This window comes from Rhinolophus sinicus, linkage group LG04, assembly GCF_036562045.2.
Source record: "Rhinolophus sinicus isolate RSC01 linkage group LG04, ASM3656204v1, whole genome shotgun sequence".
NCBI classification, from domain to species: domain Eukaryota; kingdom Metazoa; phylum Chordata; class Mammalia; order Chiroptera; family Rhinolophidae; genus Rhinolophus; species Rhinolophus sinicus.
In genome coordinates this window covers 185,038,894-185,064,335 of record NC_133754.1, presented here as the reverse complement: position 1 = coordinate 185,064,335, position 25,442 = coordinate 185,038,894, and the positions used below count along the sequence as shown (strand labels likewise).

The 25,442-nt window shown below is 50.0% G+C and overlaps 1 protein-coding gene across 13 annotated transcripts in view; it reads left to right on the top strand.

Annotated features, from left to right (window-relative positions):
* Positions 1-25,442, top strand: part of RAPGEF1 (Rap guanine nucleotide exchange factor 1) — a 133,219-nt gene that overhangs the window by 49,192 nt on the left and 58,585 nt on the right. For 8 of the 13 annotated variants that reach the window (XM_074331234.1, XM_074331228.1, XM_074331227.1 and 5 more), the window contains 3 exons: positions 15,806-15,945; positions 16,529-16,642; positions 21,124-21,302. In XM_074331234.1, coding sequence (XP_074187335.1) covers positions 15,806-15,945; positions 16,529-16,642; positions 21,124-21,302 — 433 coding nt within the window. The remainder of the gene's footprint in view (positions 1-15,805; positions 15,946-16,528; positions 16,643-21,123; positions 21,303-25,442) is intronic. The other 5 variants (XM_074331235.1, XM_074331230.1, XM_019728886.2 and 2 more) reach the window with 1 other exon arrangement.

Genomic DNA, 25,442 nt, shown 5'->3' with positions numbered 1-25,442 from the left:
CGCCCCCTCCCAACACTTCCTAGCCAAGTGCTGGCAGCTCCAGCCACCGCTGAAATACAGGTTCTCCTGCAACCTGTTGCTTTTTGGGTTGTTTAAAAAGAGTGTCTTGGGGCGGACGGTGGCTCAGTTGGTTAGAGCATGAGCTCTGGGCAACGGGGCTGCCAATTCGATTCCCACATGGGCCAGCAAGCTGCGCCCTCCACAACTAGAATGAAGTCAATGAGCTGCCGCTCAGCTCCCGGGTGGCCAGATGGCTTGGTTGGAACAGTTGGAGTGCGGGCTCTCCACCACAAGGTTGTCAGTTCAATTCCTCGACTCCTGCAAGGGATGGTGGGCTCCGCCCCCTGCAACTAAGATTGAACACGGCACCTTGAGCTGAGCTGCCTCCCGGATGGCTCAGTTGGTTGGGGCGCGTCCTCTTAACCACAAGGTTGCCGGTTCGACTCCCGCAAGGGATGGTGGGCTGCGCCCCCTGCAACTAGCAACGGCAACTGGACCTGGAGCTGAGCTGCGCCCTCCACAACTAAGATTGAAAGGACAACTTGACTGGAAAAGTCCTGGAAGTACTCACTGTTCCCCAATAAAGTCCTGTTCCCCTTCTCTAATAAGAAATCTTAAAAAAAAAAAAAAGTGTCTTGGTTCTATCCATAATGCTACCTCAAGTGGAGAGAGCCCGTGGACGTAACCTTGGCCTCTCCCCCAGGCTGGAGACTCTGCCTGAGATCTCACCACTGCCAGTATTTGTAGCTCAGGCGCTAGCACAGCCAGGAGGTTGCTGCGAGTGAGCCGTCCTGGTCCTGGCCTTTCCGAGAAAGGTGTGGTTCACTTTTACAGGCAGGCCTGGCCTGGCAGTCTTTTCTCTGCTCCTGTGGTGACTCGCTTCCCTGTTGATCAAAGCTGTGAACACTCTAATAAACGGCATCCTTACGAGGCTTTGGCTTCAGAAAGAGGAAGAGGAGCCGATGCTAAGACGTGCCGTCTGAGTCGGAAGCCGGGGGTGGGCACACAGCCGAGCACAGAGCCCTGCACCTCGGGGCCCCTGGCTTGTTATAAATGGAACCCTGCTCCGGAGGGAGTAAGAAAATTCCCGCAGTGACAAGAGGACACGAGCCTCCTTCCTGTGGGCCTGTTTTCTGCTTTATTTGAGCATCTTACTCACGTCTCCCTTTACTAAGTCTTAGGACCCTGTGTGGCTAGCGTGTGAAGCTGCACTGGGTTCAGATCCAAAGGCTGTCACTTCCTTCTCAGCCTGTTTTCCTACCTTGCAGTGTCACTGTGAGTTTTCAGTGAGATCGGCCTGTAAAGTACCTGGGTATGCTGGGTACTTTCTGCAAGAAATGGTCCCAGCTCCCGCTGGGTCACTGCTGCTGGCAGCGCCACGCGTGTTACTCTCTACCTCATACGCTGCCTCGTGCCCGGGACCCATACATATGACTGGAAATTGATTGAATTTCGGGCTCTGTGCCAGTGACATTCTGGCTTAGACTAAACAGCATGACTTTAGATTTTAGTCCCAGAATTTCAAGGGCCCTTGGAGCCTCCGGTGGGTGGTCAGGCCATCTGTGGCTGTAAGTCATTCGCGAGCCAGGAGTAGGTGGGTGTCACCAGCACTGGAGTGGGCTCCCTTTTATTCTGGGCCTCCGTGCGCGTTCACTTCCTGCGCTGCCATTGTCTCGTGAGGAGGAGAAATGACTGGGGGCTAGTTGAGACTCTCAGCTATTACTGAGGAAGGAGTCCTGGGTCCTGAGCTTGGTCAGTTCAGGGCCCGCTTCCTCTGTCAGGGGACGCGGGATCCTTTCAGGCTCACATGCTGGGAGCACAGAGCCCGTCACTCACTTGGCACCTGGCAGGGGCAGGTACCTTGGAGTACCACCTTGGCCAGTACCTTGGAGAGACTGAGGTTGACCAGTGCTTGATTCTGACGTGCAGAGCAGAGTGGGATTTGTGTTTTGCCCCAGGCGGGTCTGAACTGCCGTACATAATAGATGTCCGTGCCAGAACGGGCCCCCTGGCCACGCACATATTTGAGAGACTGGAGCAGAGGGCTGGGGTCTGTGAAGACACGCTCGGCTCTGTTCCAGAGAAAGCTGCGGCCTTCGGTTGCCTGAGAACCCTCGCTACCTGTCCTCTACCCCACCCTTGCCCACCCCAGCCTGGCCCGGAGGCAGAAGTGTGCCTTTAGAGAAGTGGCCATTTTCAGATCCCTCTGTGTCCTCAGAGATTTCCAAAACAAGCACCTGTTTGCTAACTCAGACACCACCTTCATTGGTCCCCATGTGCAAGGCACAAAGCCTGGAGCTGTTCCTGTAAGCTCAGCCCTTCCTCCCCTGCCCTGAGTGGCAGCCTGGGTTTTCTTCCAAAGAGCCCGGGCCCCAGGGCACATCTGCTGGCACCGGGAGGCCCGCCCCCCAGCAGGGCTGTGAGCAGCTGCAGAGCCCCTGCCCTCGCGGGGCAGGTCTCCATGCCAGGGCTCCTCACTCTGGGTGGTGAGGAGGGTTTCCTGGCTCTCCCCCACGACACTGGGGCTCCTTCCTCTTTCTGACACCGGCACTTACAAATGCTTGGCACATAAATATTCATGGCTGGAGTGAGTGAACGCAGACGCTATGTTACCTGCGCTGCAACCGTTTGCCTGAGGTGATAGGGAAGGGGAGGGGCTTGACAGGTGGCCCTGTCCCTTCACTTCCTCACATTCTGCCCTGGGAGCTCTTTCTGCAGTGTCCCAAGCTGCGCGCGGGCAATGGTGGTTCCCAGCTCCTCTCCCTGTTGCCTGGGAAATAAATGAATCTGTGCTCACTAACAAATGAAAATGTGTTTTCCTCTGGAAGCCCAGAGGGTGGCCTGACAAATAATGAGTTCCTCGAGTCCCTGAGCGGGGCGAGCAGCTGAGGCCGACAGAGTTGCTGTGTGCGCGCAGCCTCCGCCACCCACAAGCGCTGGCTGGTGCACCCCATCAGGTGTCCTGACCCCAGATAAACAGGCTTTCCTGCCCCCACGTGCTGCTTTGCTGGTGACATGACGCTGAAGACGATGCTTTGCGGCCCTTGAGGAGCATTGTTTGCATTCTGAGCCAGACCAGTCCCAACAGGCCCGTTCCTCTGAGGGCCGGAGGCAGCTCCAAACAGCCCACTTAAAGGATAAAGGTCAGTGCTGCTCTGCTTCCTGTTGTGGCCGGGATCCTGAGTGATGGACGCCCTTTGGGCCCGCCTTCTTTCTGCTGGTTTGTGTCCTCAGAAGAAACTTGTATTTCCCTTCCGTACCTCTTCTGGTCATCAGAAACAATGTTCCACAGACATGACGAATTCACGTCTCTGGAAGTCTGTGATATCTGTGCCTCTAAGAATCTCTAGGTCGGTTCCAAACAGTAATAGAAAAGAACTACTTCGTTGGGAGTTGGCCACTCTGGGGACAGGCTGGCCTTGTGTGGTTCACGGCCCACGTTAGGGCTGCGGTTGTCATGTCTGTGATGTGTGTGACGAATGTGGGGTGGTGGGGTGGTGCTGGGGCCCTGTGACTTGGTTTCCTTGTCTGTCAGGTGGTAATAAGAACACTTTCCCTCCAGTGTTACGAGGATCAGGGATAACACGTGACCTCTCCACATAGGGCTGGGCTTTTGGGACGTTTATAAACAGGAGCTATGACTTAGCCCCTTCACTAGGCTCTGCGTCCCCAAGGCTCCCTTAACTCCCTCAGGGACTGTCTGTCTGTCTTCTGTGAGTGCTTTATAACAGGAGTAAATCTTGGGAAAACTCGCTGTGTGGGTTTATTCACAGCACTGTCTAAAGGCAGGGGTCCTTCCCACGAGATGTCTCCATGCTTCTTCTCATGTAAAAGTGGATTTGCTGGAGGCTGTGGCTTCCGTTTCTATCCTATAAGATACTTTAGTTACTTAGTGGTCCTCTTTTTTTTTTCCCCCCATGTTGCTAGGAGTTGAGAGGCAGTGGAGCTTCAGGTAAAGCTGGATCTAGCAGCCCAGACAATATCACCAAGAATCCAGCTTCTCTCCTCATCTCTGTTCTACTTTTATTTTAAATACAACTTTTTTATTCAAGTATAACATGTAGGAAAGTGCTCAAATCATAAGAGTACCCCCCACTCAGTGAATTAGCTCCTCTTTTTAAATTATAGTGTGTTAAAAAATAAGGATTATCCTCTCGAAACGGTGGCATTTATCTCAGAAACATTTGTGCAGCACAGACAGACATCATCTACTCAGTGTTTACTGAATGTCAGGGCTGCAGTGAGTTTACATGCAGTGCTTCACAACATTCTTGCCGCAGCCCAGTGAGGTCGGATGAATGTCCCCATTTTACGAGTGAGCAAAGCAAGGTCCCAGAGGGCAAAATTGTCCAGTCACACACATGGAGGGGGCTTCGCTCACATCAGAGTAATTTCCGGGCTGTGCTCGGCCATGTGTGAGGGTCACACACATCTTTGGGCCACATCACAGTAGGAGGTGTCGTTGCTACCGTGTGTGTCTGTGGTTCCTGCCACCAACCAGTTGCTTTGTTGGAAAGCTGTGGTTGTCAGAAGTTTCTTCTGTTGAAACAGAGGCCGCCTCCTGCGCTCCACTCACCTCCCAGCCTTGCCCAGTGACGGTTCCCCGTCCACTGACCCTCTACCCTGGGTTTTAGTTAGATGAGAGGCAGCCGTGCCCACGTGGGAAGGGGTCATGGACCCTTGAGCCCAGCTTAAGGGTGAGCAGGTCCCCACTGTCTACCCCTCCAGGGAGAGGCGAGGCGGCCTTATAGACCCAGTGGCACAGCCCTGAAGCCGTCAGATCAGCCCTTCCAAGGTGCTGTGTTTCAGGAGGCAGGGGACCAGCGGTTGTAGGTGCGGCCTCCTCAGCAGGAAGGGAGGCCCAGGCCACAGCTGGCCAGTAGGCGTCCACCCAAGACATGCTGGGTGTTTGACATACACACCAGATTTTGGAGACTTCATATGAAAGAAAAATAAGAGGAAATGTCTCATCAGTAGTTTTTATTTAATTACATGGTGAAATGATAATATTGTGGCTAAATTGGGTTAATTAAAAAATATTTTTAAACTACATTTGGTTCATGTTGTGTTTCTGGTGGACAATACTGGCCCAGCGTCCATTGTCTTCTAGCGACCTAGGAGGGGAGGGGGAAGGTACGGTTTTCTCTTGTCTTTCCCCGGAAGTGGCTTGAACAGCATTCTCTTAGCCCAGGTACCCCAAACGGCAGCACCCCACCAAAGAAACTCCTTGACTGAGTCGTCCCTGGCTCGTGTATTGGCACTCCTTAGAGAATTATATGGAAAGTCCATATAAACTGTTCCAGCCTACGTCACTTATCAGATATTACTCTCTGGTGTGGGTCGAATGTGGTAGTTGTCAGTTTTACAGAATTTGTTCATTGATGCTTTGTCTGTGTGTTCACTAACAAGCACTTAAGTACTTTTTTTTAAAGATTTTATTGGGGAAGGGGAACAGGACTTTATTGGGGAACAGTGTGTACTTCCAGGCCTTTTTTCCAAGTCAAGTTGTTGTCCTTTCAATCTTAGTTGTGGAGGGCACAGCTCAGCGGCAGGTCCAGTTGCCATTGCTAGTTGCAGGGGGCACAGCCCACCATCCCTTGCGGGAGTCGAACCAGCAACCTTGTGGTTGAGAGGACGCGCTCCAACCAACTGAGCCATCCGGGAGCTCAGCGGCAGCTCAGCTCAAGGTGCCCAGTTCAATCTTAGTTGCAGGGGGCGCTGCCCACCATCCCTTGAGGGACTCGAGGAATTAAACCGGCAACCTTGTGGTTGAGAGCCCACTGGCCCATGTGGGAATCGAACCGGCAGCCTTCGGAGTTAGGAGCATGGAGCTCTAACCGCCTGAGCCACCGGGCCGGCCCATTAAGTACTTATTTTCAGCGTGCAGGAATTGGGCTGGTGCCAGATTCCAAAATGAGTAAGATTTGATCGTCATCATGGTCTGAAGGGACCAATGAGGAGAATCTCTTTTCTGCCCTGAATTCTGAAAGTTGGAAAAATAGACATTAAGAGACATAATAGCCAAAATATTACCTTGCTTTCTGATAAAGATCTGTTTGAAGGATAAAGCTTGCTCTGAGGGCCAGATGAGCTTCCTACATGTTGAGTCCCAGGATGAGACAATATTTACCCATCCATCCGGTCCTAGTCACTTGTCAGGCCTCCCCCGTGGGGGCCTTCAGAGGACAGGTTTCCAGTGGATGGGCTTACTCCCAAAGGTGTGGGGGGAGGTGCTGGCGGGTCGGGTTGGGAGTGGCGCGTCACGTGGGACCTGCAGACCGCTGAAGGGCTTTGCTTTTTACTGAGTGAGAATGGAGGGTTTCAATCAGAGGGGCAACGTAATAGGACTTAACTTTAATGAGGGTCATTCTGGTTGCTGGGTTGAGAAGACTAGAAAATCAGTTAAAAAGCGATTGTCGGGGTCTAGGCGAGAAGGGATGGTGACTCTGGCCAGGGTAACAGTGGGGCAGGTCTTGATCGTGGTGAGTTTCCGAATGTAATGTTATAGAAGAACTAACAGAATGTGCTGAAGGATTGCATGGTGGGCATCAGCAAAAGAACAGAGTCAAGAATTTTGGCCTGAACTATTGGAAGCGTGAAATGCCTGTTTACCAAGACATGGGGACAGCAGATTTGGGAAGGGAGTGTCAGGAATTCAGTTTTGGACTTGTGTTTGATCTGCCTGTTAGAATCACCGAGAGCTCGTGTGTAGAAGGAGGCCACTCAACAACAAAGTGACCTGGACCTCTTCTCTCTGTGCACACGTCCCCAGGGTTCTCCTCTAGTCTCTCGGCTTCCTGTGTTGTCTTTATGCCGACAGGTAGCAAACATATACTCCAGCCTCCCTCTGTCCCCCTAACGCAGACTGTCTAGCCCACTCCCTGATATCGGGGGAGGAGGGTTCCTTGGCGCGATACAGGCCCGGCACAGATGAGACGCTCAGATCCTGACTGAGTGAATACTGGTTTTCATTCTGAGACTAACCTCATGAGTAGCTGCTATTACCATTGTGCAGAAATGCATCGGTTCAGTCTTGGGCAAAATGAATTGTAGGGCACAGTTGTATTTACATTAAGTTCTTTGAAGTTTCCATACAGTGAGGAAAAGGAGATCAGAAAACGTTCATTTACTGGAGATTGCAGGTCCTGAGAATATTTACATGTATGTCGGCTCTTTTATTATTTTTACGGAGGTGAAAGAAAAGCTTCCTGAGATATCCACAGATTCTTCCTGAGATAGTCAATGCAGAGTTCTTTGGGAAGACACTCCTTCTGGGCTATTCATGGTTAAATACATTAATTTCAAGAAACAGCATTTTCTTAAATGACGAATGCTCAGCTAATCTGGCCCATGTAAGTCATGAAGGCCCTTTTCTTTAGAAGAGCCTTGCACCTTACGTCTAGTTTATTTCAGATGTTTATTGAAGTATACCGTGTATCAGATAAGTACCTCTGTCTTAGGTGTGCAGCTGGCAGAATTTTCACAAATCGACCACACCAGTGTAACCGGTCAAAAAAACAGACGACAAAGCTCCCTCCCTCGTGTCCCCTGCCAGTTGCCATCCACCCTCAAGCATAACCCCGACCTTGACTCCCAAAATCATACATGACTTTTGCCTGTTTTTGTATTTATATAATTGGAATCATCCAAAATACACGTTTCTGTATCTGTCTTCTGTCTGCATCTGTGAGAGTCATTCACATTGTTGTGTGTGGGTGCAGATTATTCCTTTTGATGCTACATAGTACGACTCAGTGTGACAGCACACAGTTTATCCACTCCTGTCAGCGGGCGTGTGGTGGTCCTCCTTTGAATGTTCTGGAGCGTGTGTTTGGGTGTGCTCACGCCCACTGGGGGAGGGAGCCCCAGCCACAGGGAGCGTCCGTTCAGGGCCGCCGGGTTCCGCTTGGCCGCAGAGGCTGGCGAGGCCCAGAGGTCTTCACCCTCGCCAGTGCCGTGCTTCCTGTGCTGTCTTTGTCGCCATTCCAGTGCGTGTGGTGTCATCGCTTTATGGCTTTACTTTACCATTGTTGGTGACGGATGGAGGTGAGCACCCTGTCGTCTGTTTATTGGCCACGTGGCTATCGTCTTTTGTGAAGGTTCAGTTGTGAACCTTTCACATCTTTACCAGTTGTGTGAGGAAAACGGGAATGGTGGTTCTGTTCTGTCAAGCAGCCCAAATCCAAGGTGCTGAGACCCGGTCTCTTCCAGAGGAGGCGGGGCCCCCACGGCCGCACCTCCTTCCCTCACGCATGCCACTCGAGCCTCATTTTGTGGCTGCATGTGGCCTGGGGCAGCTGGACAGATCGTCTCGTGTTCAGTGCTCATACCCTTGACCTAACAATTCCACTTCTAGAGGCACGTAGCCTGCTCACAGAATCGTGTCTCGACAGAAAACAAACACACCCCAAAGCCATCCCGGCTCCTTGTACGGGTGCCCAGGGAGGTCAGCATGAGGGTGTTGCGTTGTTTGAAGGGCAAGGCAGACGCCATCGGTCAGGGGACAGGTGACACTGTTGTGGCCTGCCTTTCAGCAGCGCAGTATCCATGCCCACATGGCAGACAGCCCACGTGATGATAAGGGAAAGATGTATTTCAGCTCTGCCATACGTGGAGTGACGAGGGATTTCCACTCTCTAGGTTGTATATTTTGGTAGTGCTTGGATATTTTGAATGAGGTGGTTGTCCTTTTGTTGCTACCAAAGCAAAAAGGACACCCTTACTGTTTGTATCAGCACCCATGGCAATGTGGTTGTCAGTAGACTCCCCGAGAAACGAGAAATATGAACAGATTTTCATGTCAGAAGAGCCTGTGGTGCTGCAAAACTCCAAATATTTCCCTCTGTTTTAACATGAATAGTTGTATATGAAGACAGAGGAATTCAAAATGGAAAGTGTTGGGCAAAAATGAAACATTAGGTTGCTGTCTATTCTACGAGGCTGGGGTTGTTTGTCGCTTCTGCCTTAGTAAGTGGTGGCAGAGGCCTGGAGTGTTGTCAGATGATAGTGACGGCTGCCATTTGGGGAGCATTTGGTATTTGTCAGGTCCTCAGCCGCACGCTTCACACATAGCGTCATGCTCAGTCGTCACAAGTCGGGGAGATCACGCTTGTTTTGTAGATGAGGAACCTTCGGCTCAGAGAAGTGAAAAGTTTGTTCACGTACGTGGCTGCGCTCAGGTCACAGCACAGCCTGCCGTGCCCCCCACCTGCTCAGGACGGACTCTTGTCTTTACATTAGTCTGTAAAACTCTAGAGAAATAAGGACCCGAGCCCCTTGTGTTTACAAAAGTTCTTCCACCTGTCGTCCTGTCACTTCTCCGCTCTAGTTGTCCTTTCTGGTATTTGGGAAACAGGGACGTGGCTGAGCAAGTGGAACTGGACAGGCAGGAGCCTCTCTCAGTTGTGTGGCACTTCTGCACCAGGGCGCCCCGCGTGGGTAAGGGGAAACTGACAGCCACTGTGTTATGAAGGTTGGCACTGCCTCAGAGCGTCATCCAGCGTGACCCTGACTTTGAGATGCCTGTATGGCTGATACTGAGAGACTCCCCCTGCCCCCATCCAGGGCAAAATTAAGCCCTGACAGAAACCACTGCTAAGTTGGGATCCCAGCTGCTGTACAAGTGACATCTGAAAGGCCAGTTGATACGCACATTTGTCAGACGCAGGCAGAGAGCATTGTTAGGCCTGGCCACGGGGCAAGTTACAAATTTAAGGATGAAATGCACCTGGCAGACTCCTTGGGCAGAACTCGGTTGGCTTCGGTGTGTTTCTGGTTTTTGGTGGGATGTGATTCTGTGAGCAGGCCACATGCCTGTCCTTCAGCCCGTCCTCTTCCTGTCTGAAAGCCAGATATGCCCCTGTGACAGTTGCCCCAGAAAGTGTCTGTTCTTAAGTACCCTCGTGGTCACTTATGCAGAAATTGTGAGGCCACCCTTTCTCTGGAAGAAATGACTAGCAGATTAGTCACTGGGAGTTCCCGGCCTTCTTGGTGTGAAGGCCACACCCGCTGAACAGAGGTCTGAGGCTTTGTTTTCTGAAGGTCAATCAGTGACCTTTGACGTTGCTCTCACAGACCTGATAGGTCCCAGTAAGGTACTATGGCATTGCCACATGAAGGGAGGCTTTCGTTTCCTTGGGTTAGGCTTGGCCATGTGGCAAGTGTGCACGTGTGGCGATCCCATGTGACGGTGGGGCCGGGACCTTGCTAGGGGGCCTGCAGGGTGGATGTGCCACTTTGGAGACTCGTCTGGCAAATATACTCTGCGATTGGCAATTCCAGTCGTAGAAAACTCACACGTGTTCCAGGAACATCTCTAAAAACACACATGTACAGAATCTGAAATGTACTGAGCGTTCATAGTAGCGTTGTTTCAAAAGTTGGAAACAAATGTCCCCTGACAGGAGAGTGGGTTAATAACAGTGGGGTTATGAGATACAGGACTGTCGCAGGGCTGGGCGTGAAAGCACTGAGTTACTTCAGCACGGGTCATGTCAGGCCTCTGGAGAGAAAAGGCAAGGGCACGTGTTTACAGGGTTCTACCACTGATACGTAGTGTTTACCCTGTGCTGCCATTTATCACAAACCCGCGTGTTAAACTAGACTTACAGATACAAACTCAGAGAAAGGAAGGGATGATAAGCACAAACATCAGAATCATGGTTGCCTGTTGCTGGGTCTATTGGGGTGTAACCCCATCGTCCTTCTGGGAGCATCTGTAAATGTAGGTATGAAATCTTTCCAACTTTTGTCTTAATTTCAGTACCAGAACATCTCTAAAAACACACATGTACAGAATCTGAAGTGTAACTTCCTACGTGGAGTCCAAGTAGTAAGAGGGGGGCTGGTAAAGCCACCTGGCACTGTGCGGTCGTGTGGGGCACCCCCTGGCATTGCCCTCTTTCCCAGACGATTGATATGCATGAGGGACACGAGGAGAGGGGCAGGAAGAGGGAAAGAGGTGCTGTTGCCAAGAGTGCCTGAGAGAGCTGCCCCTCGCTCCCTTCCGCCCTCTGTCACCGGTCACCACTGGGCTTCCTCAGCACTCACGTGCAGTCACCTGTAGTGCTACCCCGTAGTTTCAAGGAAAAGGTGACAGGCAACCTCCAAGCCAATATCTGTCCTGGTTGGTGTCCTTGATTTCCAGAGGGACGAGGTTCGTGGTCATTACAAAGAGTGTGCTTTCCCCACTTGATTTATCCCACCGTGAGCTAGCGCCGGCTGTTTTGAGGCTATTACGTGCTCTGAGGAGACATGTCTTGGTAGGTACTTCCTCTAAACGCTGATGTTGCGTCCCAGCTGTGCCCCAAGACAGAATTCTGGGCTGTGGCTGGCGAGCAGAGGTAGAGAGTGAGTGCTCTGGTGGGCTTCCTGGGTTCAGTTTGCTGTCAGGCGGAGATGTCCAGTCGGCCCCTGGGTCACAATCGGGGCTGCCCTGCACGCGCATGTCCCTGAGAGGGTTTGGGGGCCTCCAGACCTACTCCCCTAGTTCGGCCCTTGGTTGTGATGACAGACATGTGAATCTGGACAGCCCCTCAGCCCCACGGCTGCCCACGCAGCAACTCAGGGCAGCAGACTGGAGGAGGCGGAAGTCGGCTGGCCCAGCCCGTGTCTCTGGAGATCTCTGGCCACCAAAGCAAATGAACGGAACCGTGCATCCTGCCTAGACTTCCCCATTTGGGTCTGCTTTCGTAGCCCCGCTTCCACTGTTACGTGCCAGGGTGGAAGTCACACAGGTTAGTCCATTGCTCTAGCATCCCGTCTGCCTGGTGAGGGACGTGCTGTGACTTTAGGGCAGAAGGAGGGGCACGGGGGCAGCAATAAGGGCACCGCAGAAGCAGGCGCCAGAGAGGGAAACGGAAACAGGCTAGGGCCCGACTGAGGGTCCTGGCCTGTGCTAGAGGGAGAGGACAGAGGGCTCTCGTAAGGCCCTCCGTTACTCGGGGCGGCGAGTGAAACGCCTGACAGCTCCGTAAGCAGCTGGCAAATCGGAATTCAGAGTTAGATCAGCTTGCTCCCCTTCCAGACCAGGTGGTTAGTTAGGTGAGGTCCCTACGTCGAGCAGGGACCGTGGGCCTGCCCTGGGATAAGTACCTTATTCCATCATCCACAGGCAGCGTCCATCTCACCTGCATCATGTCAGCCACCTCAAGGACAATGTCATCAGCCCCATTTTCCAGACAAGGAGACTTAAGACTTAGAGAGGTGACTTTGAAGTATTTTAATCCAAACAGTGTGACTACAAAGCTCACCCTTTTAACCACCATGTGATCGAAGAGACCAGTCACGTGATTTTGAGGTATAAAGAAGGCCGTGTACACTGTAGAGAGGACCCACCGTGCTTGCGTGGGGAAGGCGAAGCCGCGGGGCTGAGGGAGCTGGAAAAGTCCTTCCACCCAGTTGACCCACGTTGGCTCCCGGGAATGACCGCAACCAATAAAGGCTGGTGTGAGCTCTCGCAGTGAGGAGAGTCCACGTTTGGGGCCTGAGAAGGGCCTCCTGCAGCTCTGGCCAGCAGGCAGACCAGACCGCCGTGGAGCCCTGTGGGCGTGGCTGCACGTGTGAACGCGGGTCTGGCCCGGGCTCTTCTTTGTGGTCCAAAGTACAGTGGGCTCCTAGGCCATTGCAACGAGCAGGTGCCGTCCCTGGTCCTGCCTGCTGCCTGGGAGGTCTTTGACAAAGGAATTGACCTTCAGCCCTGTGAAGTCACCTGTCACCATGTAGACACGGTGACAGGCCTGTGTGTCATTTCTTTGGAAGGGTTTTTATTACTAAATTGCTAGAAAAAATGGAAAGGGAGAGGGAGTGCTTTTTATTTTTAAAACTACAGATACTTTTAGTTTCATTGCACAGGATTGTGTTCCGTTCCCTACCTTTCAACCAAGTCAAGTATTGTGAATTTCTGTTGCCAAAAAAAGCATTTCTTTTTGTGGAGTATGTTTCGATCGGTTGATTCATTGAATGAATGTTTCCTGAGCATCTTCTGTGATGCAGATACTGTGTTAGCACTGGGGATGCAGGAATGGCCACGGTAGGCCCAGCATTCCCGGGAGGAGACAAACACATAAAGTAGTCAGGTGGTTTCAGACTCTGGGAAGCGCTGTGGTAAGTGGCGAGATGAAGGACGCCTGCTCGGTGGGTTTTGTTTAAACAGCTTCATGGAGATAGAATTCACATACACAATTGATGCATCTCAAGTGTAGAAGTCAGGTTTTTATAGAATTCACTGGGTTGTACAGCCATCACCAGATTCTGACTTTGGAACGTTTTTGTTTCCTGCTACAGGAAACCTTGTACTCTTTAGCGATCACTCTCCAGCCCTCTCCACGGCCCGCAGCTTTAGGCGACCACTGATCCACTTTGTAAATCTGCCCATCCGGGACATGTCAAATGAATGGGATTATACAGCATCTGGTCTTCGTGTCTGGCTTCTTTCAGTATAACATGGACAAGATTCATCCATGTTGTAGCAGGTGTCAGGAGACTTCATTTCTTCCCATTGCCGACAATGTTCCACTGCGTGGATACGCAACGTTTATGTACCACTCATGAACATTTGGCCGTTGGAGTTGTTAGCGCCTTTTGGTTATTATAAATAATGCGTCTGTGAACTTGCGTGTGCAAGTCACACGGCTGTGCGTTTTCATTTCTCTTGGGTGTGTGCCTAGGAATAGGATTGCTGGGCCACAGGGTAACTGTGTTTGATCTTGAGAGGACCTGCCAGATGTTTTCAAAAGCAGCTGCACCGTTGCACATTTCCAGCAGCGGTGTATGAGGTTCCGCTTTCCCCACACATCACCGGCACTTGGTGTTACCTGACTTTCCATTATACTTGATGGGTTTGAAGTGGTGATTGATGATAACGGTAATTTGCATTTTTCTGATGACTAATGATGTTGAGCATCTTTTCATGTGCTTGTCGTTTGTATTCTTTGAAGAAATGTCTATTCAGATCCTTTACCCATTTTTAATTGGGTTATTTGTCTTTTATTATTGAATTGTAAGTTCTTAAAAAAAATTTCCTGTGTACAAATCCCTATCAGGTATATAATTTGCAAATATTTTTTTCCATTCTATAGCTTTGTCTTCACTTTCTTGATGGTATCTATTGCAGCCCAAGCGTTTTATTTTATTTTTTATTGAGGTATAATTGACATATTGGCCTCAAGTATACAATGAAATGATTCGATATTTGTATATAACGCAAAATGGTAACCACAAAAAGTCTAATTAAAAAGTTTTTAATTTTGAAGAAGTCCAATTTATTTTTTTCTTTTGTCACTTGTGCTTTTCATATTGTATCTAAGAAATCATTGCCAAATCCAAGGTCAAAAAGATTTTATCCCTATACATTTTCTTCTAAGAGCTCTAGCTATAGTTTTACATTTACGTCTTTGATCCATTTTGAGTTAATTTTTGTATACGGCGTGAGGTAAGGGCTCTAATTCATTCTTTTGCATGTGACTATCCAGTTGTCCCAGCACCATTTGTTGAAAAGAATATTCGTTCCCCCATTGTATGGTTTTGACACCCTTGTCAAAATCAGTTAGCCGTAGACACATGGGTTTATTTCTGGACTGTGAATTCAACTCTGTTGTTTTCCATACCTGTCCTCATACCAGTACCATGCTGTCTTGATCACCACAGCTTTTTAGTAGTAAGTTTTAAAATCTGGAGGTGTGAATCTGCCAACTTGATTCTTTTTCTAGATTGTTTTGACTATTCTGGGTCCCTTGTATTTCCCTACTAATACTAGGATTAGATTGTCAGTTTCTAAAGACAACAACAACAAAAAGGCAGCTGGGTTTCTAATCGGGATCATGTTAATCTGTAGGTCAGTTTAGGCAGCACTGCCATGTTGACAGTAGTAAGTTGTTTTGGTCCATGAACATGGCATGTCTTTCCATTTATTTAGATCATCTCTAATTTCTTTCAACAATGTTTTGTGGTTTTCAGTGTATAAGCCTTATACTTCTTAAATTAAATTTATGTCTAAGTATTTTATTCTTCTTGATGATATTGTAAATTGAAGCTTTTTAAAATGTCATTGGGAATGTTCACTGCTATTGTATATAAACGCATTTGATTTTTGTATATTGCTCTTGTATCCTGTGACCTTACCTAATTTATTAGTACTAATAGATTTTTAGTGGATTGCTTGGGATTTTCCACATACAAGATCGTGTCATGTACACATAGAGATAGTTTTATATCTCCCTTTCCGATCTGGATGGCTTTTATTGGAATACGGGAGTGGGAGTAGTGAGAATGGCATCCCAGGCTCGTTCCTGATCGCAGAGAGAACCCACCCAGTGTTTCGCTATGTCCCAGTGGGTTCTGAACACCCTCGTTCTATCTCAGGCTGCACTGCTGACTCTGATGCCTTGCCCATGTCACTTGTTGCAGTTCCTAAGCCCCAAAATGAGGAAGTTGATTTGAAAGGGCCTTCCTTTCCAGTTCATCACCTTCACTTCTGTGATTCTTCTTGGGTAATCTTTCTTCTTCGCTTGGGTTAGACCATGATACAGACTCTATAAGGACACTTGGAAATATTAATACTTGCCAGTTCTTTTTCCGCACCCATTTTGACTACCTTTGACTTCTACGATTCTGCACAACCTAACCTAGACCGAAGTTGCAGAAATTGAAACATGTAGGCAGGAATGTTTTAAGGAATCCATATTTCCTTTTCTTCGTAACTCTGAACAGCCAGGGGAAAAGGTTTGTTTGGGGACCATGCTCATTTGCACAGAAGGTCACTGAACTTCACTCTATGTCTAACGCTCAACACCCTCTTTGTTTTCAGACTCTCAGCGTTCTCATCTCTCCTCCTTCACCATGAAACTGATGGACAAATTCCACTCACCCAAAATCAAGAGAACACCATCAAAGAAGGGAAAACCAGCTGAGGTGTCTGTGAAAATCCTGGAGAAGCCTGTGAACAAAGTAAGCTGCCTGTCTTGGAGTTTCTCCTGGCCTCTGCTTCGAGCAGTATGAGTTTGTGCTTTCTGTTTTTTTGTTTGTTTTTTTAAAGTTCACTCCCTGGGGATTGAGCTTTCAGCACAGCATACCTATTCCATAGCGTTCTAGGTGGGTCTCCAGCTTTCTCGTGATAGAGGAACCTTTAGGGTGGTGAGTGTTTCTCATGTTAATCAGTCGAGTTCCTTTGGGTAGAACGGTTCTCCTTTTCCAGATGTGTCATCTTCTGGGCATTTAAAACAGCCCAGCGTATCACGTTCACACCCCAGAATGCCTCTCTGCCCCAGAGAGCCCCACGCGGCCCTGGCACACGCACACACATACGGGGAAGTTTGTGACGTCCAGCACGTCCATCATTCTGCTTTAAGGCTCATGCTCTGAAACACGCAAAATCCTTGAAACCCAGCCAGAGATCCTCAAGCACTAGGAACCTCAGCAGGGCCGGTCAAGCCAGATATGTTGAAACAGCTGTTGATTTTCATCAACCCCTCCCTTCAGCCTAAAACGGCCATTACAAGCTCTGTAGGAATCCAGGTTTCCTCTCTTCCAGGAGGCAACAGACAGATTTCTACCAGAGGGCTACCCTATCCCCTTGGATCTGGAGCAGCAGGCAGTAGAGGTTATGTCCACCAGTGCTGTGGCTTCCAGGTCTCAAAGGCAGAAGGTCAGTGTGATGTTAAGAACATGGGGTTTGCCTTGCCTTCTCCTGCAGGACCCTGGCCCGTGGTCTCGGGGATGGAATAACCTCTGTTGCAGTATCATTGTGTTCAGCTGGGTGGCAACTGTGGGCTTCATTGTTCAGGAAACAGTCCAGGGGACCTTGGGGGCAAGGAAGAGCTTGTCCCAGCCCCCACGGGGAGTCCTCCACGGTGAAAGCTCGGGGATCCTCTCTGGGGTTGGTTTGGGTGTGCTGCTTGGGTCCAGCGGGTTCTGGGGCAAGTGGGTGAGGCTCATCTCTCAAGACCAGCTGTTCCTTCCTCGAGCTGCTAAGATGATCTGAGTAGCTGAGAAAGGGAAGGGCATCTGGAGTGTGAGGAGACCTGTTAGACTGGCGAGGCGGCCACCGAGCCAAGTGCCCTGAGAGCCAGGGCCACCTGTGTCTGAGCACATGCTCAGGGCTTCACACTCGTCCTCTTACTCAGCCCTCATGGGCAACACTGGCAGGGGAGACATGTTTGCAGGAAAGGAAACGGAGAGATACTAACATCTGGCCAAAGTCACCCAGAAAAAGGGTGGCGAAGCGGAGATTTGAAGAAGGCCATCTGACATCCAACTCAAAAACTCACGACGCTACGTTTCCTGCTTATGAAAGCCAGTTTGTTTCTGAATATCTCAGCAGTCCAAATGTGAAGCCCCACCCATCACTAAACATCAAAACAAAATGGAACTTAGCAATGTGAAATACAAACAAGCCCTGTAGACAGGTAGGTGCTCTAGCAATGACCCGAAGTGTAGTTGGTGGCAGTGCTGTTGTCACAGCTATGAGTTTGATGCCACTGGCAGCTATGCCACTGCCCTGTTACGGAAGCACACAATCCGTGAATTTTGCACTTTTTTTTTTTTTTTTTAATGTTGACCAACAAGATATCTTAAAATTCTAGTTAAAAGTGGAGAAAATGAAGGTTTTAAATCTAGAAGTCTTTTATTGAAGATTCAGAATTTTTCCTGCCCCATCTGTTAACAAAAGGAGGCTGAAGAGCAAGAGGGAAATACTCAATGTTTGCCAGATTGATCCCACTCCAGACTGGAGTGGAGGGATAAGTAGAAGGTTCAGTCTGTGCCACAATTATTGTTTTATTACGATCTGTTTAGCAACCTCCTGGAGCTGAGTTTAATATTAAGTCCAAGCCGAGTGTCACTTGTCATGTAACACTCCTCCGGGCCGTCCAGAGTAAAATGATTTCCTAACACTTGTGCTCTGCTAGTGAACTCTGATAAGAAACTGTTTCAGTCACTCAGTTCTTAGAATTCCTCTTCCCCCTTTCTTCATTATCCCAAGAGAAGTCATGGGGGGACATTCGATGCTAAAGCGTCCTGTACTTAGTGGGGGTTCCTGCAAACTGCAGGGGGCAATGCCAATATTTGGAGACATTTCTGGTTGTCACAACTAGGAAGGCAAAGCAGGTCCTACTGGATCTGGTGGATAGAGGCCAGGAATGCTCTGAGCATCCTGCCAACCTAGGACAGCTCCCACTCCAAATAGTCCCGGGGACCCAAAATGTCACTGATGCACAGCTGCAAAGCCCTGTTCTGCAGCAAGGAGCTGCAGGCCTGACCTTTAGCCCAGGAAGGGTGTCGCCAGTTTTTGGTCATTGCCCTTTAAGAAGGGCTGAATTACTGTGCTGTGCCCCAGGTCACCTGCCTGAGACAGAGGGAGTACACATGTGTTGTTTGCTGGAGGCCCACAGACAGAACCGGAAGTGCTGGGGGGACCTGCCAACGTGTGTGAACTTCGAACTCTGTCGGAGAAATCTCACAATAAGTCTGACATTTGCTATTAATCATTACTTGTTCGCTCTCTTACTGCTTAGAGAATATTTCCATACACATTCTCGTTTTATCCCAGTTTATGTGCATGGCTTTCCCTGTTTAAATACATGGGAAATTGCAGCTCAGGCGGTAGAAGTACAGATTCAGATTCACCGCCAGTTTTCTGAGGGTCTCTCTGTGCCCAGGCCCTGTCCTGGGTGGGGTCACGTGCTCTTATTTGCTCCTCCATAACCATGTGCAAAAACTTTCAGCATTCCTAATATACAGAAAGTTTGGGCACTGGCCCACGTTTTCTTAATCCAAACCTGTTTTTCCCTTACATTTCGTGAACTGCTTCCATGTGCATTCTCACTCAGACCCCACATCAACCTCTTTCGGTCCCCAGGGCAGGTCTTCTTCTCCCCGTTGTGCAGATGAGGAGCCGGACGCCCATTGGGCCCAGGCCCAGCCGTGGCTTCTGGTCTAGGCCCTCCCAGCACCGCTGCCCTCACATGGTTGCCTGGTTTGTTTGGGCCGATGGTGGCACCACCTGCTCCCCCACAGCGGGGCTTCCCAGGAGACGGCATGTGCCTCTGCGGGGTTGTGCGGCTGCACTATATCAGCAAAGCCAAGGCCTCGGGTCCTGGTTGTAGTGAGTGTTCAGTCTAGTGTCCTGTTGTCAGCTCTTCTGACTGCTGGCTGCGTTTTGCAAGAAGCCACAGTTAGCAGCTAAAGGGCTAGGAGAATGCACAATGCTCAGAGGCCATTAATTCTGGGAGTGGAATTTGCTGGAGAGCTCATGGATGAAACCTGACTCTGCTAAATTGTCGCTCCTTTACTAGGAGCCCAAGGCAGCCTGGCTCTTCAGTGGGTCATTTGAGCTCTCTGCAAATGACAGGAAAATTCTCTTTTTGCCATAATGTGCCTTGCCCCTTTGGGATGCCTCCCTTCTCCAGGTTAGCCCCTTTCTCCAACCCAGCGAGCCTGATTCCACCTTTCTTTAAATGTTCCCTCTTCCTCCCCACATTTTGTCACCACTGGCCCCTAACACGTGCTGCTATGCTGGATGGCAGTCTTGTGGTCACAGGCCTCTCGCCAGACTGGCTGACCGTGATTTTAGTCGCATTGGATGTCTGCAGGCTCCCCGACTCCTCCATATGCAGGCTCCTCCTGGGCTCTGGTAGGTGTGGCAAAGCGGAGCGCTCCTGTCCCTAAGGTGGAGAAAAAAGTGCCAGACCTCTCGGAACAGACAGGAAATAAACAAGTATGTCGGGCAGTGCACAGAGAAGAGCGGAGTTTGGTAAAGAGGCTACAGTGATGGGGGTGCGGGCGCCCTTTCTCCCCTGGAGAATCCTCCTGGTGGTCTGCACACGGCCTTTGGGGAAGTACTCCGTTGAGAGAAATTGAATCGGTCTTTGAACGTTGTCTGACTAAAGGACTTACTTCTTGATCCCATTTACATATTTTTCTTTTGATAGTCCCATGAAATAAATAGCTCCACTATTGAATGTTTTCATTTAAAATGACGTTCTCCATCATTTTAGAAGCAAAGAGGTAGTGTTCAGAATCCTAATCCCTTTTATTGTATATTATTTATTTATCTATAGATTATCGTGTGTATCAACTTTTTCTAGAAATGACCCTCTGCCCGCAGTTGCTTTTATTATACCATATTCTCTGCGTCTCAGCCCACAGATGGCGCTTGTCCTCATACACACCACTCTTAATTCACACTGGCTGTGTCATCAGCTTTCCTGGAGCAGATCACCCGTTGGGGGCTGCCCATTTTATCGATGGTCCTCGATTCCCCCTTCCCTGCCAGCCAGCCGGGGCCCGGTCGTTGATGTGAGGGCTGGCATAGGGAAAGGAACAAAGCAGTGTGCACCCCCACTGGCTGTGCGTCCCGGGCATCCCTCAGTGAGGGGCAGAGGAGTTGGGTGCGGGATCTGAGTCCTGGGGGTGCAGGGCTCTGTTGCCTTTTCCTCCTCGGTGGGCTTTCCTCCAGGGTACTTTCCTGTGAGCATTCGCTGCTCAGGTCGTGATTGAATCATTGCCATCTGCTCTGCTTCTTCACCTTTTCACCCCCGAGCACGCGCCCCTTCTAACCTCGGGGTCTCCGGGTCCTGCGGGAGAACCACACCATTTCTTTGAGAGATGGCTGCATCTTGACGGGGGGTGTGGGGATCTAGTGAAGACTCCTGGCAGGAGGGCTTCTGAACACTGAGGCCTGACCAGTCTTACTGAGTCCCTTAGGCCTTCGTCATTGAAGGGCCCAGGTCACTTGATTTGATTTATTGGATAGATATGTACCATGGGACTTACTGTTGGTTCTCTAAGCTTCCTACAGCCATCAGCAAATTAGTCCTCACTACACACCTTTAATGAGATTAGCGATGGCATCTCAGTGTGAGAGAGGAGAAGTGGATTTTCAAGACCTCAGGGAATTCAGGAATATCTAAAGAGCCGTCTTGGTCCGAGCCCCCTTCTTCCTTCATGTTTAGCCTCTGTGTCCTGATCGCAATTCTTAGATAAATAATTTGGCTTGGTTTCTGCAGCAAGAAGCCTTTCCCTTGGCATCATTCTCAAGATAGTTTACAGGAATTTTGATCTCACTGTTTTCAAAAGAGCTCCCGTTAATCTCTCCCCTCCGTCCTTATGCTGAACATTTCCTTGCAGAACCTGAGCTGGCTGGAGGAGAAGGAGAAGGAGGTAGTGAGCGCGTTGCGCTACTTTAAGACCATCGTGGACAAGATGGCCATTGATAAGAAGGTGCTGGAAATGCTTCCGGGCTCCGCCAGCAAGGTGCTGGAGGCCATCCTTCCACTGGTGCAGAGCGACCCCCGAATCCAGCACAGGTGAGTTGCTCTGAAGTCCTGGGCGGCGTCTGGGTTTGGGGGCACTTCAGACCCAGGGTTTCTGGGAACAGTGAAGTGTCGGGAGGAAAAGGAGCCTTCTCTCCAACCCCCGCGGACACCCCCTGATGCTCTCCCAAGGGTGAGGTCATTGTCACTTAGGAGACCTCGACACTGAGGACGGTCTCTTCCTTCCATCAGGAGGGACGTAGCCGTGGTGTGCGTCGTGGTCGTTTCTTGTATGAGCTCATTGGCAATAGTGACATGGTCAGGACGCATTTCTTCTACTAGCCTGTTAACCACAGGTTATTACTATGACATTTAATCCTGCCAACATCTAGCCTATTGAGACCTCAGTTGCTTAGAGGATTAGGGCAGAAGAGATGGAGAAGAGCCCTTTAGAGTTTGCACGAGGGGGACACTGAACTGTCAAGCCAGGGTGTCCCAAACAGCACCACAGTTCCCGGGAAGCCAGGTATGGGGGTGGAGTCGGCCCTCATCCCGGGACGCTTCTGCTGGGCAATGCTTTTATTGCTCAAGTGCATGTTCCTCTTAAAGGTGAGCAGGCAGATTGCCCCAGATTTATTATTGAGTACAGAGAGAAAAGCAGTATCATATGTAATCTTAAGAGAAAGCCTAGTGGGAGCTTTTCCTTGAGAGGCTGTCAGATGCCTGCTGGCTTTGTTTTTCCTCCCTGCCTGCTACCTGTTCAGGATAAACTCATCTCGGTTTCAGTTCCTGGAGATGGTTCAGTATTCACACAGCCCCATGAGGCTGAGCTTTCGTGAACTGCTTTCAGAATTTGGCAATGAAGTGCATAGGTTTCTTTTTCTGGGAGAGAAAGCAAATGGTCTTTATTTCCAAGAAGCTCTCTGCCTTGGGGCTTCCACCCTGGACTGTCAGCTGCCCCTGTAGATGGTGGGCGTTCGGCTGGCAGCTCACTGGTGCTAGTTGGTAGGGAGATACAGGGTCCATATGGCTTGGCCCCGCAGGTGTCCTCACTGTTCCGAGCCTTGCTGCCGTCATACAGGAAGAGCGTCTGAGGAAATGAGTCTCTTTAGTGCCCTGTTCAGTGCTTTGTGTGCTGGTTTCGAGAGCCTTGAGGCCGAGGACTACCGTGTTTCCCCGAAAATGAGACGTAGCCGGACCATCAGCTCTAATGTGTCTTTTGAAGCAAAAGTTAATATAAGACCGGGTCTTATATATATTATAACATTATATTATATTTTATATCTTATATATTACATGATATAAGACCGGGTCTCATATTACTTTTTGCTCCAAAAGACGCATTAGAGCTGACGGACCGGCCAGGTCTTGTTTTTGGGGAAACACTAGACGCCTTGCTGACAGTTAACCCAGGGCCCAGCTTGTGGAAGGGCCCAGTGCTGTCCTCCTCTGTAGGAATGCGCCTGACATTAGGCTAGTCAGCTGTGTAGATGGCTTTTTGTAAGACGCTCTCATGGACCTCTCCCACGGGATGGTCCCACCACGGCAGAGTTAACATCAGCTCCCTCACCTCTGATGAAGTGCCAGTCTTACAGTGCCAGGAGGAGCTCTGCTGGCCTGGAAGGGGGGGAGTTGCAAGGCTCTGATTCCTGCAGGAGGAGATGCGGGAGGCGGACCCCGGGGAAGGATTGGCCATGCAGGCAGGAGCGCAAGGGCAGCAAAGGTGCCGAGGCAGCCAGGCCCAGGGTGCTCTGCTCCCCGACCAGAGATGCAGCAGTCACGGGAGGGAGCCGCGCGTGGGCCCTCGAGGGGAGGCGCACGCAGAGCGGGAACAGTGGGAAGAGGGCAGATGGGATTCACCCGCCTCGGTCAGGTGCTGAATGGCGTTGGCAGAGTCCAGGACAGTCACTGTCACAGAACCCTGTGACTAACTGTTGGTAGTGTGTCGCTACCAGGATTGTCGCTTTGTGGAGTGTGGGCCAGCAGCTTTGCCGGGGAAATGGCTTTCTAGACATGCCAGCCCTGGAAGAATCGGCCAAGTAATATGAGAACAGTTTGAGGGTATCTTTTGTTTGTGGGGAGGTTTTGTAATTGTTTTATAGCTGACAAAAATTATTTAATGTTTATAACAATCTCCTAGAGGGAAAAGGAAATGCCTGGGTGTGGCTGTAAGAAATGATTTTTTTTTTCCTGGTAGTCTTTTGGCATTTAAGGGATTTTCCTCTTGAAATTCTCCCAAAGAGCCAAGATTTTTATTGATCTCCCTGAGATGATCAAAAATGCTTCCTGAAATGTTTCTTTTAGCTTCTTTTCATCGTCTCCTTGCCCCCAGTGCAGTTTGTATGCTGGGAGGAGCTTTCCTGCCTTCCGCTCAGAGCCCTTCTGCAGTCTGGGTCCTGGCGGGCAGGCTTTTTGCCACCCTCCCCCAGGTTGCCAGGATGGTGGTGAGCTGGCCTTTGGACAAGCAGCTGGCTACTCAGTGTGAGCAATGAATGGAGGATTCTCCTGCACAGCGAGCGCGATCACCCAGGATCCAGGCCTGCCTGCGGTGTAGACAGCTTGCATTATCATAGTACAGGGCCCGCCTGCCTTCCTCCCTTCCTCCCTTCCTCCCTTCCTTCCTTCCTTCCTTTCTTCCTTCCTTCCCTCCTTCCCTCCTTGACACAGAGGGATGTTCTGCATCCAAGCAAATGATGTGAAAGGCAGACACAACTGCCCAATTCTTCAGGCGTTATCAGGGAAATATTACCATTCAAGGCAGGTAGGAAGTAAGTGTTCTATTGAAGTGCCCCCGCTTCACCTAGTTGTTGCCAGTAGTTTGAGTAGTGCTCTGGCAGCAGCCCCAGGACACCCGGCCTGCCAGGACCCAGGAGGCAGTCATTAGAAGTACCCTCCCCGGTCAGGGTGAGTCAGCTAGGATCCAGCCCCCAGGAGAGACTGCACTTTGTTTTCCCCTCAGTCCTCTGTCCTAAGAGGGTAAGGCCAACACCACATACTTTTCACTCGTGTTTTCCTCCGAAGCAGCTAGACCTGGCTTTGTCAGGCTCCTTTTGTAAACTTTGCTTCTTGCTAATGGGGCTCCAGGAGGCTGCTTTGGCTCTGCGTGACTCTCCTGTTGGAACATGCAGAGTGGAATGACTGCTACGTGGGATTTTCGCTCTCCTGGGAGCACGTTGTCCTCACCTGGTTCTGCAGAGCTTCCCGTTAGTGTTGTTTGAGCCAGGCTTTTGTGTTAAATAGCTTTGTTTTTAGAACCTGTTGTAATCATGTCTTAACAATATTATATGTACTTTTCTCAAAATGATATCTTTGACTCCTAAATGTCTCCCTCGTTTTTCTTTCTTTTCCTTTTTAATTTTTTGAGTAGAAGAGGGGGCAGCCAACAGGTTTTCTGTATTTTTGCTCTTCTGCCATTGTAATATGTAATATTTAAAGTGGAAAAATAATCCTGTCTGTAATTCCTACAGAAAAATTTTCTATAGCTATTTAAAAATATGTCAAAGATGTAAAAATTCTTCATTTTGGGCCCCCACTACACCAGCGAGGCACCCAGAAATCCTGGGGGCTTCTGTTCGTATGCGCTGGCCTCAGTGTATCTGCGCCCACCCCCACCCTCCCAGGTATCCTCGCCTCCAATTTGTCATCGTTCTGGAAACACTCTTCATTAGTGCGGTCCCCTGGCCTCTCGGCCATGGTTGTGGCACCGAGGGAGGCGAAGCTGAACCTGCGGCAGAGGACTTCTAGTAAATTGCAGATCTGTTTGTGCTCATGTTTTAAAGGCTGTTCCTGTAAAGGACCCTGCCTGCTCGAGTGCCACAAACCTGTTGGCTCCTTATGACACATCGGACAGGAATTTTAGTCTAACTCCAGGCAACAAGTGTATGATGCTTTGCCCCAGTCCAGTGGTTAGCTAGGAGGAGGGGAGGGGTGGTACCCCGCAGAGACATCATCAGAATCTTGGGGAATGTAAAGTTTGCAAAAGCGGATTCATTTTCATGATGGAGTTTTTATGTTAGAGTTGGGAAATGAAAAAAAATGGCAAGACTAGAAGGCTTCGCACGGTTTTGTTGGCTGTGGGGAGGCAGGTTCAGGGAGGGAGGGTTCGTTTATCAAAAGGTGCAGATTTCACAGAAAGAAAGATTGGGAAACATGCCCTAGTCACTGACAAACTGGTCCTGTGCTAAACGGATATCC